This window comes from Salvelinus sp. IW2-2015, unplaced genomic scaffold (genome assembly GCF_002910315.2).
Source record: "Salvelinus sp. IW2-2015 unplaced genomic scaffold, ASM291031v2 Un_scaffold1532, whole genome shotgun sequence".
Lineage (NCBI taxonomy): Eukaryota > Metazoa > Chordata > Actinopteri > Salmoniformes > Salmonidae > Salvelinus > Salvelinus sp. IW2-2015.
In genome coordinates this window covers 92,046-112,458 of record NW_019942969.1, presented here as the reverse complement: position 1 = coordinate 112,458, position 20,413 = coordinate 92,046, and the positions used below count along the sequence as shown (strand labels likewise).

The following is a 20,413-nucleotide window of genomic DNA, read 5'->3' as shown; positions in this document are numbered from 1 at the left end:
CATCAGCAAAAGACACTACTTTTTTCCCCCACCATTTTTTTCCTGCATAGGTAGCTATCACAATTCGACCAAATAAAGATATACATAGTCACTAACCAAGAAACAACTTCATCAGATGACAGTCTGATAACATATTTATTGTATAGCATATGTTTTGTTAGAAAAATGTGCATATTTTCAGGTATAAATCACAGTTCTACATTGCAGCTGCAATCTGAAATAGTGCCGAAGCAGCCAGAATAATTACAGAGACCAACGTCAAATACCTAAATACTCATCATAAAACATTTCTGAAAAATACACAGCGTACAGCAAATGAAAGACCAACATCTTGTGAATCCAGACAATATTTCAGATTTTTTTAAGTGTTTTACAGCGAATAAACACAATATAGCATTATATTAGCTTACCACAATAGCCAGAAACACAGCCATTTACCAGCAGCAAAGGTTAGCGATCCTAACAAACCAGCAAAAGATATATCATTTTTGACTACCTTCATATCTTCATCAGATGACAGTCCTGTAACATCATATTACACAATGCATATAGGATTTGTTCGAAAATGTGCATATTTAGCGGCACAAATCGTGGTTATACATGCTAATGTAGCCAAACTTCAAGCAATCTGTCCGGCGCCATCTTGGAGAGGCACCTAATCTAATCGATAACTAATCGTAAACTTGACACAAAAAATACAGGTTGGACAGCAAATGAAAGATACATTAGTTCTTAATGCAACCGCTGTGTTAGATTTTAAATTAACGTTACAACATACAGCGTGCGTTACAGCGAGACCATGCCGAAATTAATGGCGGACTAATAATTTTACATTTTTCCACAGAAATACGAAATAACATCATAAATAGCTCTTACTTTTTGATGAGCTCTCATCAGAATCTTGGGCAAGTGGTCCTTTGTCCAGAACAATCGTCTTTTGGTTGAAAGATGTCCTCTACTCCTGTAGAATTAGCAGCTAACGCTTGCGATGTACCGGAGAGGTGCCCAACTCGCGATAACGCCTGACAAAGAAATTCCAGAAAATCGCAATAAACTGATATAAACTGCTATAAGTCGGTTTAAATTAACTACTTTATGAAGTTTTTAAGACAAAAAACAAATTAAATCAGAGCCGGAGATATAGAACTGCTAAACCGAAAGCTTTTCAGGACGCCATGCTGGTGTCCTCCTGCGTCAGGCCCCGCCTCGAAAAGTTCGGTCCTCCGTTCCAAGAGGCTTTATACTCCCCCAGATGTGCTATCCACTCCATTCAAGTCTCACCGCTTACTGACATCTAGGGAAGGCATATGCAGTGCATGTAGCCCCATAGCTTACAAAGGGAATTTATAAACCGACCCTGAACGAGAGACCTCGATTTCAGAAATCTCACTTCTTGACAGGAAGTGTGCTGCAGAATGAGTTCTTGTTTCACTCAGAGAAATAATTCAAACGGTTTTAGAAACTAGCGAAGTGTTTTCTATCCAATAGTAATAATAATATGCATATTGTACGAGCAAGAATTGAGTACGAGGAAGTTTAATTGGGAACGATATTTTTACAAAGTTGAAACAGCACCCCCTATATTGAGAAAAGGTTATTAAGATGCTTTAGATGTGGCCTACAATAACCATTGTAGAGGAAAAAGCCTAAATTAGATCCAATTCATTTTTGTAAGTAGTTATTTTGGTGGTATTCTTACTTAAACCCTTTATTTATGTATAATGTACATATACAGTGGGGCAAAAAAGTATTTAGTCAGCCACCAATTGTGCCAGTTCTCCCACTTAAAAAGATGAGAGAGGCCTGTAATTTTCATCATAGGTACACTTCAACTATGACAGACAAAATGAGAAAGAAAAATCCAGAAAATCACATTGTAGGATTTTTAATGAATTTATTTGCAAATTATGGTGGAAAATAAGTATTTGGTCACCTACAAACAGCAAGATTCTGGCTCTCACAGACCTGTAACTTCTTCTTTAAGAGGCTCCTCTGTCCTCCACTTGTTACCTGTATTAATGGCACCTGTTTGAACTTGTTATCAGTATAAAAGACACCTGTCCACAACCTCAAACAGTCACACTCCAAACTCCACTATGGCCAAGACCAAAGAGCTGTCAAAGGACACCAGAAACAAAATTGTAAACCTGCACCAGGCTGGAAGACTGAATCTGCAATAGGTAAGCAGCTTGGTTTGAAGAAATCAACTGTGGGAGCAATTATTAGGAAATGGAAGACATACAAGACCACTGATAAATCTCCCTCGATCTGGGGCTCCACGCAAGATCTCACCCCGTGGTGTCAAATGATCACAAGAACGGTGAGCAAAAATCCCGAACCACACGGGGGGACCTAGTGAATGACCTGCAGAGCTGGGACCAAAGTAACAAAGCCTACCATCAGTAACACCACTACGCCGCCAGGGACTCAAATCCTGCAGTGCCAGACGTGTCCCCTGCTTAACCAGTACATGTCCAGGCCCGTATGAAGGCATGGGGGTGGAAACATCATGCTTTGGGGCTGTTTTTCTGCAAAGGGACCAGGACGACTGATCCGTGTAAAGGAAAGAATGAATGGGGCCATGTATTGTGAGATTTTGAGTGAAAACCTCCTTCCATCAGCAAGGGCATTGAAGATGAAACGTGGCTGGGTCTTTCAGCATGACAATGATCCCAAACACACCGCCCGGGCAACGAAGGAGTGGATTCGTAAGAAGCAATTCAAGGTCATGGAGTGGCCTAGCCAGTCTCCAGATCTCAACCCCATAGAAAATCTTTGGAGGGAGTTGAAAGTCCGTGTTGCCCAGCAACAGCCCCAAAACATCACTGCTCTAGAGGAGATCTGCATAGAGGAATGGGCCAAAATACCAGCAACAGTGTGTGAAAACCTTGTGAAGACTTACAGAAAACGTTTGACCTCTGTCATTGCCAACAAAGGGTATATAACAAGGTATTGAGATAAACTTTTGTTATTGACCAAATACTTATTTTCCACCATAATTTGCAAATAAATTCATAAAAAATCCTACAATGTGATTTTCTGGATTTTTCTTTCTCATTTTGTCTGTCATAGTTGAAGTGTACCTATGATGAAAATTACAGGCCTCTCTCATCTTTTTAAGTGGGAGAAATGGCACAATTGGTGGCTGACTAAATACTTTTTTGCCCCACTGTATTTAACGATTACTGAAGTGAAACCGTTCATTTCCAAGTTTTTAAAAACATTTTATTATGCCCAATGCAATGTGAATATGCTAGCTCAAACTTCCCATTGTTGCAGCTGACTTGGGCCACTCAAATAAAATAAAATGCTTCATAAAGAACAGGTGTAGACTAACAGTGAAATGCTTACTTGCGGGCCTTTCCAAACAATGTAGGGAGAAAAAAATTACATTTTGAGAAAAATTCTAAAATAATATAATAATATTTTTAACACTAGGAATAAATAGAAAAATAATAACACAATGAATAAATACACAATGAGTAACAATAACTTGGCTATATAGACAGGGTACCAGTTCCAAGTGGTTGTGCAGGGGTATGAGCTAATTTGGCGCTAACATTTTGTCCATTTTATAATGAGGTTCACACTTCTATTGCCGGTGTAATTTGCTTGCTTTGATCTTTGGTTATTTTCTGTATAGAATAACATGAAAAGTGATCAAAAATATGTAAAAGCATTGGGTAGGTGTAGATGAAATGTATACCAATACAGTTACACCAATCCACTGCTTTTAAATCTTTGAGGGGGTGTGAACAAGCACAGAGGCGAAGAATGGTTACGGAATTGGGCTCCTGTCATGCTATAGTAGCCTAGCGCACCCAGTTATCGCTTTCTTGGTCATCAATCACCGTTGAAGCTGATGGAGGACTTCTCAGAATATTCTGTTCTCCCCGACTTTTTAGCTTTTATTTGATTGTTATATGCAGTATAGTTCAATAGACACAAACTGTTTTTCCATCCGTAAATTACCACTTAGACGGCCCGCCTAAGAATTTTCTATTCAGAACAAACCCTGTAATTAATCCAATGACAGTAATTTTCTCCATATTACAAATATATGTATCTACTTCCCCAGAGTTGGGTGAACAGGACCAGCTAGCATGCTAACTGTTCCTGTAGACGTCCAGTCACACACTAGTTAGCATTTGCTTGTGAAACTATATCCATCTAACTTTCTTTATACTGGACACAGAGACATTCCATTTTATCCACGGTGGTATTCTGTTACAGCTAGTGATATTCATAAAAAAAACATTTTCAAGGCCTCCCGGGTGGCGCAGTGGTCTAGGGCACTGCATCGCAGTGCTAGCTGCGCCACCAGAGGCTCTGGGTTCGCGCCCAGGCTCTGTCGCAGCCGGCCGCGACCGGCAATTGTGCATCGCCGTCCGTGGGGCGATGCACAATTGGCCTAGCGTCGTCCGGGTTAGGGAGGGTTTGGCCCGTAGGGATATCCTTGTCTCATTGCGCACCAGCGACTCCTGTGGCGGGCTGGGCGCAGTGCACGCTAACCAAGGGAGCCAGGTGCACAGTGTTTCCTCCGACACATTGGTCACATTGGTGCGGCTGGCTTCCGGGTTGGAGGCACAGCGCGGCTTGGTTGGGTTGTGTTTCGGAGGACGCATGGCTTTCGACCTTCGTCTCTCCCGAGCCCGTACGGGAGTTGTAGAGATGAGACAAGATAGTAATTACTAGCAATTGGATACCACGAAAATTGGGGAGAAAAGGGGGGTAAAATTTATTTTTAAAAAGAAGGAAAAAATATATTTAAAAAAATAAACATTTTCAAATGGGCATTTTTATTTTCGCGGACCCCTGCAATACCTCCACGGACCCCAGTTTGAAAACCCCTGCAGAAATACAGTCTGGAATGACAATAACTATAGTAATATAGTAATACAAAAGTATTTACACTATAGTAAACTATATTGGTTTTTCATGTGGTTGGTGGTGAAGAGTAAAAAAGTTTCCAATATGTGGCAAATGGCCAATATGTAAAACATTCCTTATTTTCCTCATAGGGTGTGAATTTGAGAAATTAGGCTGGTGGGGAAGGGAAGTTTCCTCTGCGCAATGTCTGTGTGTCTGTCAGTTTATCAGCTCGCTCTATCTCTACCTCTATCTCTCTTTCTCAGGGAACCTGAGGAAGAGGGGAAGACTGAGCAGGTGCCCCATGGTCAAGACACAGACAGTCTGGACGGAGGCGATGCCACCATGTTCTCCCTCACCGACATCATGTAAACACACACACGCATGCACGCTCGCACACATGCATGCACACACAAAAAGTAATTATTCTCATTCTTGTCCTCTCAGGGATGAGGATGCTGAGGAATATGCTGCTATAAGGGTCAATCTGAAAGGTGCCCCCTCCAATCCTAAGAGGTCCTTCATACTGCTACGCTGGAGGGAGTTCTGGTTTGCGCCCGTCACGGGGTTTCTAGGCAACGTGCTGATGTACTTCCTGTTCCTCAGCCTGTTTGCTTACGTCCTATTGTTGGACTTCAAGCCCCCGCCCCCTCATGGCCCGTCCACCTTAGAGTTTGTTCTCTACTTCTGGGTCTTCACCCTGCGTCTGTGAGGAGTTTCGACAGGTAGGACGCATCCACATGTAAACACACACACACACACACACACACACACACACACACACACACACCACCACACACACACACACACACACACACACACACACACACACACCACACACACACACACACACACACTAAAACATATAAATATATAGTCAGTTAAAAAATGATTGGCATCATTTGATAAAGATGAGCAAAATAAATAATGCAAATATCGAACTCTATTGTATGCGCAGAAATGTTACACTCGCCACATACGCTGCTGCTACTGCTTCACATACACTACTGCTACAGCTCAGTCTAGTATCTGTCCTTTGCCTAGTCACTTCACCCCTACCTATATGTACATATCTACCCCTGTACTGTATCATGTTATTTTTGTTATTGTTATTTTTACTCGTTATTGTTATTTGTTATTCACTGTGGATTGATTCCTTGTGTCAGTATTAAAAAAAAKCATCTTTAACTCCGCATTGTTGGAAAAGGACCCATAAGTAAGCGTTTCACTGTTAGTCTACACCGGTTGTTTATGAAGCACGTGACGAATAACATTTGATTTGAAAGAAGGATGCATATGCAGAACCTACTGTAAAATATGGCGGTGGATCTTTTATGTTACGGGGCTGTTCTGCTTCTACTGGTCCTGGTTCCCTTGTTAAGTTCAACGGCATCAAAAAAAGTCTGCCAAGTACCAGGATACTGTAGCTAAAAACCTGGCTGCCTCTGCCAGGAGGCTGAAACTTGACCCTAAGGGGATCTTTCATCAAGACTATGTATATATCAAAATTCCATAAAGAAATGGTTAATTGACCACAAAATCAACGTTTTGCAGCTGCAATCTGTCGCTGGACTTCAACCCCATTTGAAAACCTGTGGTTTGAATTGAAGAGGGCAGTCCTTGTGCAAAGACCGAAGGATATCAAAGTTCTGGAAAGATTCTGTATGGAAGATGGATCCCTCTCAATGTGTTCTCCAATCTCATAAAACATTATAGAAAAAGGCTAGGTGCCGTTATCCTCGCAACGGGGGGTGCACAAAGTGTTGAAAACAGGGACCCTTGCCAATCATTTTGACAGGTTCTTTTTGAGATTCTGTTGTATTACTTGTTAAAGGTGCTATACAGGATTTTTTTGTTGTTGAATTTTTGCATTGTAATTTCAGAAAATTTCCATAATATACTGTATCTGCTGCTAATAGCGGAATGATAGTGTTTCATAATATTACTTATCCACCAGTGTTGTTTTTGGCTGTGATATTTGCCTATTCATTTCTCCCACCAGAGTGGCATCTGTTGTCAAACTGGGAAAGCTGTTCTGACTCTGTGGCTGTGTTATCTAGTGGAAATCATTGTACCATCTAAATCGCTGTGAAATACATTTTCAATAACACAAAATATAGTTTTTACAGCTGTTTGAAGCTGGTGGACCAAAAAGGGTACAATTAGTCGTGGCTGAGTGTGTGCGTGGTGGTGAGTGTTTGTCCGCACCACCCTCTGTAGGGCCTTCTGGTCGAGGTTGGTGCAGTTGCCATGCAAGTGATACAACCAGTCAGGATGCTCTCGATGGTGCAGCTATAAAAGGATCTGAGGGGCCGTGCCAAATCGTTTCAGCCTCCTGCTGGGTTGAGAAGACCATGTTAAAGTCCTCAGTGATGTGGACACCGAGGAACTTGAATCGCTCTCGCTCTTGCTCTCGCTCGCTCTACAGTGCCGTGAAAAAGTATTTGCCCCCTTTCAGATTTTCTGTATTTTTCATAATGAATGTTATCAGATCTTCAACCAAAACCTAAAATTAGATAATGTGAACCTGAGTTTACAAATAACAAAAATGTATGCTTATTTTATTTATTTAATTTACAAAGTTATGCAACACCCAATTCCCTACGTGAAAAAGTAATTGCCCACTTACTCTCAATAACTGGTTGTACCACCTTTAATGACTGCATCCAAATGCTTCCTGTGGTTGTTGATCATCGCTGTAGAGGGATTCTGGCCCACTCTTGCATGTAGAATTGCTTTAACGCAGCGACATTGCCGTTTTCTCAAGCAAGAACTGCTTGTTTCTAGTCCTGCCAAACATCTCAATTGGGATTAGGTCTGGACTTTGACTAAGACATTCCAAAACTTCAAATGTGTTGCTTTTTAACCATTTTCATGTAGACTTAATTGTGTGTTTTGGATCATTGTCTTGCTGCATGACCCAGCTGCACTTCAGCTCACAGACGGATGGCCTGACATTCTACTGTAGAATTCTCTGATAGTGTAATTCATGGTTCCTTCTATTAAGTCAAGTTGTCCAGGTCCTGGGGCAGCAAAGCATCCCCAAACCATCACACTACCACCACCATGCTTGACCGTTGGTATGAGGTTATTACTGTGGAATGGCCAGACCTAATCCCAATAGTGTCAGGACTTGAAGAGAGCAGTTCAGGCTTGACCGTTGGTATGAGGTTATTACTGTGGAATGGCCAGACCTAATCCCAATAGTGTCAGGACTTGAAGAGAGCAGTTCAGGCTTGAAAACCCACACATGTCACTGAGTTGAAGCAGTTCTGCATGGAAGAGTGGGCTAAAATTCCTCCACAGCATTGTGAGAGACTGATCAACTACAGGAAGRGTTTGGTTGCAGTCATTGCAGCTAAAGGCGGCACAACCAGTTATTGAGTGTAAGGAGGCAATTACTTTTTCACACAGGGGCATTGGGTGTTGCATAACTTTGTTCATGAAATACATTTTATAAGTATGTAATTGTTGTGTTATTTGTTCACTCGGGTTCCTTTTATCTCATATTATCTTTTGGTTGAACGTTCAACATCCAAAATATGCAAAAGTAAAGAAAATTTGAAAGGAGGCAAATACTTTTTCTTTGCACTTTGTGTATATATAGCTCAATATGTATTTTTTGGTCATCTTTATCAAGGCTGCCATTCATTTTGGAGGTGACAATATTTTTTTAAATTATTGCTCTCTCCCTCCCTTTCTGTCCTTCTCTCTATCTGTCAGACGTTCTTCAGGGGCAGCACTACTTTATATCAGAGGATGAAGCTCTACATCCAGGACATGTGGAATAAGTGTGACATCACAGCCATCTCACTCTTTGCACTGGGCATGTGCTGCAGGTGTGTGTTTTTACATGTATATGTGCACGTGTTTATGTCTGTGTGTCGATGTAAACAGAGCTTTTTTTATTTCTAATATTCGTTTTTTTTCAATCACTTTGGCACGTTTTCCAGATGTAAGTGGTATATTTTTCAAAACTCTGGTAAGTACAAAACTCTAAACTGATAAGACAGGGAGAATTACAAGTGTTATGTTCAGAACCTTTGATTGAGCATTCATTGGGGTTTCACACATCTTTCACACCTGAGTCATTCATGCAAAATCAAAGTTTGTCCGTGAAATACCATGAAAACATTTTTTGTCACCAGCTTATCAGGTAATGATAGGCTCACCATTTAGTCATTTTAACTACCATTTAATCCAATAGAAAAAAATACAAGATAAACATTTCAAAACTGTTATTTTTGAAGTACTGAAGAAGAAAAAAATGTTACATGGTAAATATAATTTTCCATACAATATATGACTAACCTGACATTGCACAGTTTTTTTTTTTTTTTACAATCATTTGTATCCAATGGCAGGTTTTGAGCATGTTGAGAAATATGTCAGTCTTAGTTTCATTATTCTTATACAGTACATACGTAGGACAAATCATCAGAAATAGGGGTATTGTAATGCAGTTGGCTACTGTAAATACGTTGAATGATGTTGTATGCCTTTTCTGCTCCATGAAACATTGTACAAGATCACCTTTTCTACGTGACTTGTCAACTGATTCAGTATTGCCTGTCTCTCTGCTTAAAATTCCCCAGCTCATCAGATAATGAGTGGAATATATTGTTATATACAACCCAGTTATTTCAGCAGTGCATTCTACTCTACACTATAATTCCAAAGGGTAGTACATATAGTGACTCTTTCCATTGTGTCCTATTGAAAAACAATGGCTGTTGGAGAATGAGTATTTACAGCCACATCCATATACGATTCGGTTTGACCTTCCAACTTAAAGGGTAGGTAGCTAAACATAACCACATGTAACATATGGATTTGCATTAGTATACACATCAAAAGTCCCAATATGAAGTTACACGTCGCTTTTCTATTTTTCAAGTTATTACATAAAACCGCCAAAGTCAATATTGGAAAATGTTTTTGTGGAGTGTGACATTATATGAAGGACCCGGCAAGCCATGCTATTCCCAATAATGTAAATTCTAACAAATATCAAATGTATAACTTCAAATTAAACCAAATAGTTTGCACACTTGACTACTAGTTTCAATTAAATTTTCAGACAACTTACAAGCAAATACTTTATGAATGTATTGTTACAAATCAGCTTACAAGGTTGCTAACGTTTGCCCTACCAGCCTGCTGTCTACATACCACCACAGACCGATGCTGGCACTAAAACCTTGCTCAATGAGCTGTATACCGCCATAAGAAAACAGGAAAACGCTCATCCAGAGGCGGTGCTCCTAGTGGCCTGGGACTTTAATCAGTTTGACCTAATTTCTATCAGCATGTTAAATGTGCAACCAGAGGGAAAAAAATTCTAGACTACCTTTACTCCACACACAGAGACGCGTACAAAGCGCTCCCTCACCCTCCATTTGGCAAATCGGACCATAATTCTATCCTCCTGATTCCTGCTTACAAGCAGAAATGAAAGCAGGAAGCACCAGTCTATAAAAAAGTGGTCAGATGAAGCAGATACTAAACTACAGGACTGCTTTGCTAGCACAGAACAGAATATGTTCCAGGATTCTTCCGATGGCATTGAGGAGTACACCACATTAGTCACTGGCTTTATAAATAGGTGCATCGAGGACATCGTCCCCACAGTGACTGTACATACATACCCCAACCAGAAGCCATGGATTACAGGCAACATTTGCACTGAGCTAAAGGGTACAGCTGCCGCTTTCAAGGAGCAGGACTCTAACCCGGAAGCTTATAAGAAATCCCGCTATGCCCTCCGACGAACCATAAGACAGGCAAAGCATCAATACAGGGCTAAGATCGAATCGTACTACACCGGCTCCAACGCTTGTCGGATGTGGCAGGGCTTGCAAACTATTACAGACTACAAAGGGAAGCACAGCCGAGTGCTGCCCAGTGACACGAGCCTACCAAACAAAATAAATAACATCTATGCTTGCTTCCAAGCAAGTAACACTGAAACATGCATGAGAGCATCAGCTGTTCCGGATGACTGTGTGATCAAGCTATCCGCAGCCGATGTAAGTAAGACCTTCAAACAGGTCAACATTCACAAGGCCGCAGGGCCAGGTGGATTTACAAGGACGTGTACTCTGAGCATGCGCTGACCAACTGGCAAGTGTCTTCACTGACATTTTCAACCTCTCCCTGTTTGAGTCTGTAATACCAACATGTTTCAAGCAGACCACCATAGTCCCTGTACCCAAGAACACCAAGGTAACCTGCCTAAATGACTACCGACCCGTAGCACTAACATCTGTAGCCATGAAATGCTTTGAGAGGCTGGTCATGGCTCACATCAACACCATTATCCCAGAAACCCTAGACCCACTCCAATTTGCATACCGCACCAACTGATCCACAGATGATGCAATCTCTATTGCACTCCACACTGCCCTTTCACACCTGGACAAAAAAAAACACCTATGTGAGAATGCTATTCATTGACTACAGCTCAGGGTTCAACACCATAGTGCCCTCAAAGATCATCAACAAGCTAAGGACCCTGGGACTAAACACCTCCCTCTGGATCCTGGACTTCTTGACGGGCCGCCCCAGGTGGTAACACCACGCTGATCCTCAACACGGGGGCCCCTCAGGGGTGCGTTCTCAGCCCCCTCCTGTACTCCCTATTCACTCATGACTGCACGGTCAGGCACTACTCCAACACCATCAAGTTTACTGATGACACAACAGTGGTGGGCCTGATCACCGACAACGATGAGACAGCCTATAGGGAGGAGGTCAGAGACCTGACCATGTGGTGCAAGGACAACAACCTCTCCCTCAATGTGATCAAGACAAAGGAGATAACCACATCACCAACAAACTAACATGGTCCAAGCACACCAAGACAGTCGTGAAGAGGGCACGAGAAAACCTACTACCCCTCAGGAGACTGAAAAGATTTGGCATGGATCCTCAAAAGGTTTTACAGCTACACCATCGAGAGCATCCTGACTGGTTGCATCACTGCCTGATATGGCAACTGCTCGGCCTCCGACCGCAAGGCACTACAGAGGGTAGTGCGTACGGCCCAGTATATCACGGGGCCAAGCTTCCTGCCATCCAGGACCTCTATACCAGGCGGTGTCAGAGGAAGGCTTTAAAAATTGTCAAAGACTCCAGCCACCCTAGTCATAGACTGTTCTCTCTGCTACCGCACGACAAGCGGTACCGGAGCACCAAGTCTAGGTCCAAAATGCTCCTAAATAGCTTCTACCCCCAAGCCATAAGACTCCTGAACAAATGGCTACCCAGACTATTTACACCCCCCCCCCCCCCCCRRRKCTTTATTAATTCTACCTACATGTACATATTACCTCAATTACCTCGACATCGGTGCCCCCGCACATTGACATTGACTCTGTTCCGGTACCCCCTGTACTGTAAATAGCCCCACTATTGTTATTTACTGCTGCTCTTAAATTATTTGTTATTCTTATCTCTTACTTGTTTGTTTTTTTGTTGGTATTGTCTTAACTGCATTGTTGGTTAAGTGCTTGTAAGTAAGAATTCCACTCTAAGGTCTACCTACACCTGTTGTATTTGGCGCATGTGATAACATTTAATTTGAATTCTGCCCAAAAACAAATACAATTTCTCTCAACCAGTGGCATATGGGCTTTTTAGGTGAGCGCTGATGACATACTGTGATAAACAGTGCCCATTTTGTCAAAGGCAGGGGTGCTTGTCCATTCCCAGCGCACCTCTTCAGGGTGCTGTTGGAGAGACGCATCGCTGCGGTGCTCCACCAACATTCCGTCAAAAAAAGTATCTAACATAAATCATATAGAAGATATAGGATATGGTAGAAAGAGTATGTAGCCTTTTCTGTAGCCCACAGGCTGGAGATAAACATTTATGACTATGTAATGAGACGGACACTTTTTACATCATGCCGTTTTCTCCGATCAAGTAGCCTAACCTAAATGGCGCCCAATCAAATAACTAATGTTAACAAACAACGTATGTTAAAAACAGGACAGTTCAAAGTTAAATTGATAATATGGAATGGACAATTACAGCTGTTTTTCAGGAGTTTCACCCCATTGTCATGATTAGTGGTTTCAAATTTGTATTTTCGACAAGCTGATCATAGCGAAAAAGAAAATACTTCTATATTTCCCGCTGTGTAAACACATTGCAAACAGGCTCACGATAAATCCTGATAAAGTTGGGTAGCTGATATTCAGAGCTTATTGGCCAAATTGATTAGTCACAGGAATCAGGACTAATAAATCCAATGCAATGGCCTGTTTTACAAATGATGAGCATTCATAAAATTCCATTGCTGTCGACATGGTATGCTACACCCCGGTAAGCACGAGCCAACATGTTTTGGATGTATTTTTTGGTGTTCTACAAATGGTAGGCTTAGCACATAGATGGGCGTTCCTAAAATTCAATGTCAGGGGACACTGTAGGCTACACCTCAGTAAGCATGGGCCAATGCCTTATCCGTTTTCTTTTTTTGGTGCGGTCCAGACCAGCCTTGATTTCAACGTCCACCATCCGGACCAAATCTGAACCAATCATAGACGTCTATAAATTTAAGTTTCATTCAGAACCAAAAATTTGCCTGATTTCAACATTGGGAAAATATATATTTTCAATGTCTGGAAAATACGTATTTTCAACATCCGAAAATAACTATTTTCAACTTTCTTTCAGAGCCGACTATAACCAGGTGTTTGTTGTGTGTTCTAGAATGTTCCCATGGTCCTATGAGTTTGGCCGGGCTGTGATGGCTGTGGACTACATGGTGTTTACCCTCCGTCTCATCCACATATTCGCCATCCACAAACAGCTGGGACCCAAGATCATCATCGTTGAAAAAATGGTGAGGGCAATCTAAAAAGAGGGATGAAACCCTTTTTACTACAGTGCGTCTACATCAGGGATTGACAACTTTCATGGTTGCGAGGGCCACAAAAAATTGGTAATGAGGGGCTCTGCGTACCCACATACATGCAGTCAAAGTCCTAGCCTTAAAGCTTTTTGGGAGCCCTAGTAAAATTTAGTTTTAGAGTTCATTTCCTGCAATTCTACACATTTTGCCATGGGCGTAGAGAAAATGTTGCAATTTTAAAGCAAGTTTGCTACAATTTGAGAGAAATAAAATGAGATGGGGCGGAGAAGAATAATCTCATATAAAATATATTTTGATTTGTGTAACACTTTTTTGGTTACTACATGATTCCATATGTGTTATTTCATAGTTTTGATGTCTTCACTATTATTCTACAATGTAAAAATTATGAAAACCCTGGAATGAGTAGGTTTGTCCAAACTTTTGACTGGTATTGTATATATATGTATGTGTATACAGTGCCTTCGAAAAGTATTCAGACCACTTTACTTTTTCCACATTTCGTTAAGTTAAGCCTTAATTAATTTCCCCCTCATCAATCTACACACAATACCCCATAATGACAAAGCAAAAACAGGTTTTTAGACATTTTTGCAAATGTATAAAAATAAAAAGAAACTGATATTACATTTACATAAGTATTCAGACCCTTTACTCAGTACTTTGTTGAAGCACCTTTGGCAGCAGTTACAGCCTCGAGTATTCTTGGGTATGACGCTACAAGCTTGGCACAACTGTATTTGGGGAATTTCTCCCATTCTTCTCTACAGAACCTCTCAAGCTCATTTCTTCACAGCTATTTCCAGGTCTATCTGGAGATGTTTGATCAGGTCTAAGTCCAGGCTCTGGCTGGGCCACTCAAGCACATTCAGAGATTTGTCCCGAAGCCACTCCTGCTTTGTCTTGGCTGTGTGCTTAGTCTGAGGTCCTGAGAGCTCTGGAGCAGGTTTTCATCAAGGATCTGTGTACTTTGCTCCGTTCATCTTTGCCTCGATCCTGACTAGTCTCCCAGTCCCTGCCGCTGAAAAACATCTCCACAGCATGATTCTGCCACCACCATGCTTCACCGTAGGGATGGTGCTAGGTTTCCTCCAGATGTGATGCTTGGCATTCAGGCCAAATAGTTCAATCTGGGTTTCATCAGACCAGTGGATCTTGTTTCTCATGGTCTGAGAGTCTTTAAGTGGCTTTTGGCAAACTCCACTTTTACTGAGGAGTGGCTTCCGTCTGGTCACTCTACTATCAAATCAAATTTTATTGGTCACATACACATGGTTAGCTGATGTTAATGCGAGTGTAGCGAAATGCTTGTGCTTCTAGTTCCAACAGTGCAGTAATATCTAACAATTCCCAACAACGACCTAATACACACAAATCTAAAAGGGCGAATGAGAATATGTACATATAAATATATGGATGAGCGATGGCCGAGTGGCATAGGCAAGGTGCATTAGATGGTATAAAATACAGTATATACATGTGATATGCGTAATTTAAGATATGTAAACATTATTAAAGTGGCATTGCTTAAAGTGACTAGGGATCCATTTATTAAAGTGTACAGTGATCGGGGCTCAATGTGGGCAGCAGCCTCTCTGAGTTAGTGATTGCTGTTTAGCAGTCTGATGGCCTTGAGATAGAAGCTGTTTCTCAATCTCTCGGTCCCAGCTTTGATGTACCTGTACTGACCTCGCCTTCTGGATGGTAGCAGTGTGAACAGGCAGTGGCTCGGGTGGTTGTTGTTCTTGACAATCTTTTAAACCTTCCTGTGACATTGGGTGCTGTAGGTGTCATGGAGGGCAGGTAGTTTTCCCCCGGTGATGTGTTGTGCAGATCGCACCACCCTCTGGAGAGCCTTGCGGTTGAGGGCGGTGCAGTTGCAGTACCAGGCTGTGATACAGCCCGACAGGATGCTCTCGATTGCATCTGTAAAAGTTTGTCAGGGTTTTGGTGACAAGCCAAATTTCTTCAGCCTCCAAAGGTTGAAGAGGTGCTGTTTCACCTTCTTCACCACACTGTCTGTGTGGTTGGACCATTTCAGTTTGTCTGTGATGTGTATGCCCAGGAACTTTAAAGTTTTCCACCTTCTCCACTGCTGACCCTTTGATGTGGATAGGGGGGTGCTCCCTCTGCTGTTTCCTGAAGTCCACGATCATCTCCTTTGTTTTGTTGACGTTGAGTGAGAGGTTGTTTTCCTGTTTTTTTCCTGTTTTCCTGTTTTCCTGACACCGCCCTCACTTCCTCCCTGTAGGCTGTCTCGTCGTTGTTGGTGATCAAGCCCACTACTGTTGTGTCGTCTGCAAACTTGATGATTGAGTTGGAGGCGTGCATGGCCACGCAGTCGTGGGTGAACAGGGAGTACAGGATAGGGCTGAGCACAAACAATTGTGGTGCCCCAGTGTTGAGGGTCAGTGAAGTGGAGATGTTGTTTCCTACCTTCACCACCTGGGGCGGCACGTCAACGTCCAGGACACAGTTGCACAGGGAGGGGTTGAGACCCAGGGCCTCCAGCTTGATGATGAGCTTGGAGGGTACTATGATGTTGAATGCTGAGCTGTAGTCAATGAACAGCATTCTACATAGGTATTATTTTTGTCCAGATGGGATAGGGCAGTGTGCAGTGCGATGGCGATTGCGTCATCTGTGGACCTGTCGGGGCGGTATGCAAACTGAAGTGGGTCTAGGGTGGCCGGTGAGGTAGCGGTGATATGATCCTTGACTAGCCTCTCAAAGCACTTCATGATGACAGAAGTGAGTGCTACGGGGCGGTAGTCATTTAGTTCAGTTATATTTGCCTTCTTGGGTAAAGGCCTGATTAGTGGAGTTCTGCAGAGATGGTTGTCCTTCTGGAAGTTTCTCCCATCGCCACAGAGGAACTCTGGAGTTCTGTCAGATTGACCATCGGGTTCTTGGTCACCTCCCTGACCAAGGCCCTTCTCCCCCGATTTGCTCAGTTTGGCCGAGCGGCCAGCTCTAGGAAGAGTCTTGGTGGTTCCAAACTTCTTCCATTTAAGAATGATGGAGGCCACTGTTCTTGAGGACCTTTAATGCTGCAGAAATGATTTGGTACCCTTCCCCAGATCTGTGCCTTGACACAATCCTGTCTCGGAGCTCTATGTACAATTCCTTCGACCTCATGGCTTGGTTTTTGCTCTGACATGCACTGTCAACTGTGGGACCTTATATATTGACAGGTGTGTGCCTTTCCAAATCATGTCCAATCAATTGAATTTATCCCAGGTGGGCTCCAATCATGATCAATGAAAACAGGATGCACCTGAGCTCAATTTCGAGTCTCATAGCAAAGGGTCTGAATACCTATGTAACGAAGGTATTTTTGTTTTTAATTGCTAAGAACCTGTTTTCACTTTGCCATTATGGGGTATTGTGTGTAGATTTTAAAAAATGTAATCAATTTTAGAATAAGGCTGTAATGTGACAAAATTCGAAAAAAGTTTGTGTTTATTTATTTTTTTATTTCACCTTTTATTTAACCAGGTAGGCTAGTTGAGAACAAGTTCTCATTTACAACTGCGACCTGGCCAAGATGAAACAAAGCAGTTCGACACATACAACAACACAGAGTTACACATGGAATAAACAAACATACGATCAATAATACAGTAGAAAAATCTATATACAGCATGTGCAAATGAGGTAGGATAAGAGAGCTAGGGCAATAAATAGGCCATGGTGGCGAAGTAATTGCAATATAGCAATTAAACACTGGAATGMTAGGGTGTGCAGAAGATGAATGTGCAAGTAGAGATACTGGGGTGCAAAGGAGCAAYATAAATAAATAAATACAGTATGGGGATGAGGTAGATTGGATGGGCTATTTACAGAATGAGCTATGTACAGGTGCAGTGATCTGTGAGCTGCTCTGACAGCTGGTGCTTAAAGCTAGTGAGGGAGGTAAGATTCTCCAGCTTCAGAGATTTTTGCAGTTCGTTCCAGTCATTGGCAGCAGAGAACTGGGAGGAGAGGCGGCCAAAGGAAGAATTGGCTTTGGGGGTGACCAGTGAGATATACCTGCTGGAGCGCGTGCTACGGGTGGGTGCTGCTATGGTGACCAGTGAGCTGAGATACGGCGGGGCTTTACCTAGCGGAGAATTGTAGATGACCTGGAGCCAGTGGGTTTGGCGACGAGTATGAAGCGAGGGGCAGCCAACGAGAGCATACAGGTCGCAGTGGTGGGTAGTATATGGGGCTTTGGTGACAAAACGGATGGCACTGTGATAGACAATCCAATTTGTTGAGTAGAGTGTTGGAGGCTATTTTGTAAATGACATCGCCGAAGTCGAGGATCGGTAGGATGGTCAGTTTTACGAGGGTATGTTTGGCAGCATGAGTGAAGGATGCTTTGTTGCGAAATAGGAAGCCGATTCTAGATTTAATTTTGGATTGGAGATGCTAAATATGAGTCTGGAAGTAGAGTTTACAGTCTAACCAGACACCTAGGCATTTGTAGTTGTCCACATATTCTAAGTCAGAACCGTTCAGAGTAGTGATGCTAGGCGGGCGGGCAGCGATCGGTTGAAGAGCATGCATTTAGTTTTACTTGCATTTAAGAGTAGTTGGAGGCCACGGAAGGAGAGTTGTATTGCATTGAAGCTTGTCTGGAGGTTAGTTAACACAGTGTCCAAAGAAGGGCCAGAAGTATACAAAATGGTGTCGTCTGCGTAGAGGTGGATCAGAGAATCACCAGCAGCAAGAGCGACATCATTGATGTATACAGAGAAGAGAGTCGGCCCGAGAATTGAACCCTGTGGCACCCCCATAGAGACTGCCAGAGGTCCGGACAAGAGGCCCTCCGATTTGACACACTGAACTWTGTTAGAGAAGTAGTTGGTGAACCAGGCGAGGCAGTCATTTGAGAAACCAAGACTGTTGAGTCTGCCAATAAGAATGTTGTGATTGACAGAGTCGAAAAGCCTTAGCCAGGTCGATGAATACGGCTGCACAGTAATGTCTCTTATCGATGGCGGTTATGATATCATTTAGGACCTTGAGCGTGGCTGAGGTGAACCCATGACCAGCTCTGAAACCAGATTGCATAGCGGAGAAGGTACGGTGAGATTCGAAATGGTCGGTAATCTGTTTGTTAACTTGGCTTTCAAAGACCTTAGAAAGGCAGGGTAGGATAGATATAGGTCTGTGTCAGTTTGGGTCTAGAGAGTCTCCCCCTTTGAAGAGGGGGATAACCGCGGCAGCTTTCCAATCTATGGGAATCTCAGACGATACGAAAGAGAGGTTGAACAGGCTATTAATAGGGGTTGCAACAATTGCAACAGTGTGTGTGTGTCATTATTGAGTCTGATAGTATAGGCAGTGCCATTGAGGCCATCTCCATTTTGAAGTAGTTAATTTCCTTTTACAACTTCTATGAATTAGAAAACAAACTGAAAGGGTGCAAACAAACCACCCTGAGTTTGTTGTTTGAACAGGTATAAAGCCAAGGTTTGCGATTTACTGCCACCTGCAGTTATGGAATGTTTGCTCACAAGTATAATTCATTGTCTGATCCCTCCTAATATCCGGATGTAATCCTTTCTTAACCCATAGGCAGTCCCACCCATTTGACTACTTAAAAATGGTAAAAGTCCATATTGGCGCTGCCATGCTAAAACTGGCTTTTGGGAAGTAGAGTCCCCAACCTGTCTAGCAAAAATATTCAGGCCCCTTGGATTTCATCACATTTTATTAACATTGATTTAATTGTAAATTTTTTGTCAACAATTTACTCAAAATACTCTGTCAAAGTGGAATATATATATATATCATTATAAATATATATATATATAATTTCTATTCATCTTTAAAAAAATAAAAATAAATCTCCCACTGTAACATTTAGAGTATTTTGTGTAGATTGTTGAAAAGAAATTACAAATAAATCTATTTTAATCCCACTTTGTAAATCCAAGTGGTCTGAATACTTGCAAAGCACTGTCTATGGTCTAGATCCAGGTGCTTGTTTTGGCAGCAACAACTAATATCCAAAAACAAGTAAAAAAAAAAAAAAAAAAGGCAATGTCATTTTCTCCCCTTAATATCCTGTTCCCCTCCTGATTGGCAGATGAAGGACGTCTTCTTCTTCCTCTTCTTCCTGGCGGTGTGGCTTATTGCCTACGGCATAGCCAATCAGGCGCTGCTCTACTCCTACGATCCTCGTCCCGGTTGGATCTTCCGCCGAGTGTTCTACAGGCCATACCTGCAAATATTTGGACATATCCCCATTCATGAAATGGATGGTGTGTTAATGTTTGTGTACGAATGTGGTTTGCATGTAACATAGTCCAGGTAACTGCCAAAATAAAGGAAACACGTGAGTAAATGAGGGATACAAAGTACTGTATATTGAAAGTAGGTGGTTCCTAAGTTAATTAAACAATTAACATTCCATCATACTTAGGGTCATGTATAAACATGCCCAGTTGGTCATTATTTTGGCTACCATGGCTAGAAGAGATCTGTGACTTTGATAGAGGGGTCTAAAAGGATGATAGGAGATTTTTTGTGTGTGTGTGTGTGTGTGTGTCCACAAAACACCAAATGATGGAATTTCTCATGGATTAAAAGGTGTTGCATCACTCCAGTAGAGTTCTAGACACTTGTAGAATCTATGGCAAGGCACATTGAAGCTGTTCTGGCTCGTGGGGC

The 20,413-nt window shown here is 42.2% G+C and overlaps 1 protein-coding gene across 1 annotated transcript in view; it reads left to right on the top strand.

Annotated features, from left to right (window-relative positions):
- The window catches only part of LOC112071146 (transient receptor potential cation channel subfamily M member 5-like), a 56,388-nt gene that overhangs the window by 27,605 nt on the left and 8,370 nt on the right, over nt 1–20,413 (top strand). Inside the window, 6 exon segments of the mRNA XM_070439272.1 lie at nt 5,136–5,237; nt 5,317–5,572; nt 5,574–5,594; nt 8,593–8,708; nt 13,588–13,720; nt 19,830–20,004. Coding sequence (XP_070295373.1) covers nt 5,136–5,237; nt 5,317–5,572; nt 5,574–5,594; nt 8,593–8,708; nt 13,588–13,720; nt 19,830–20,004 — 803 coding nt within the window.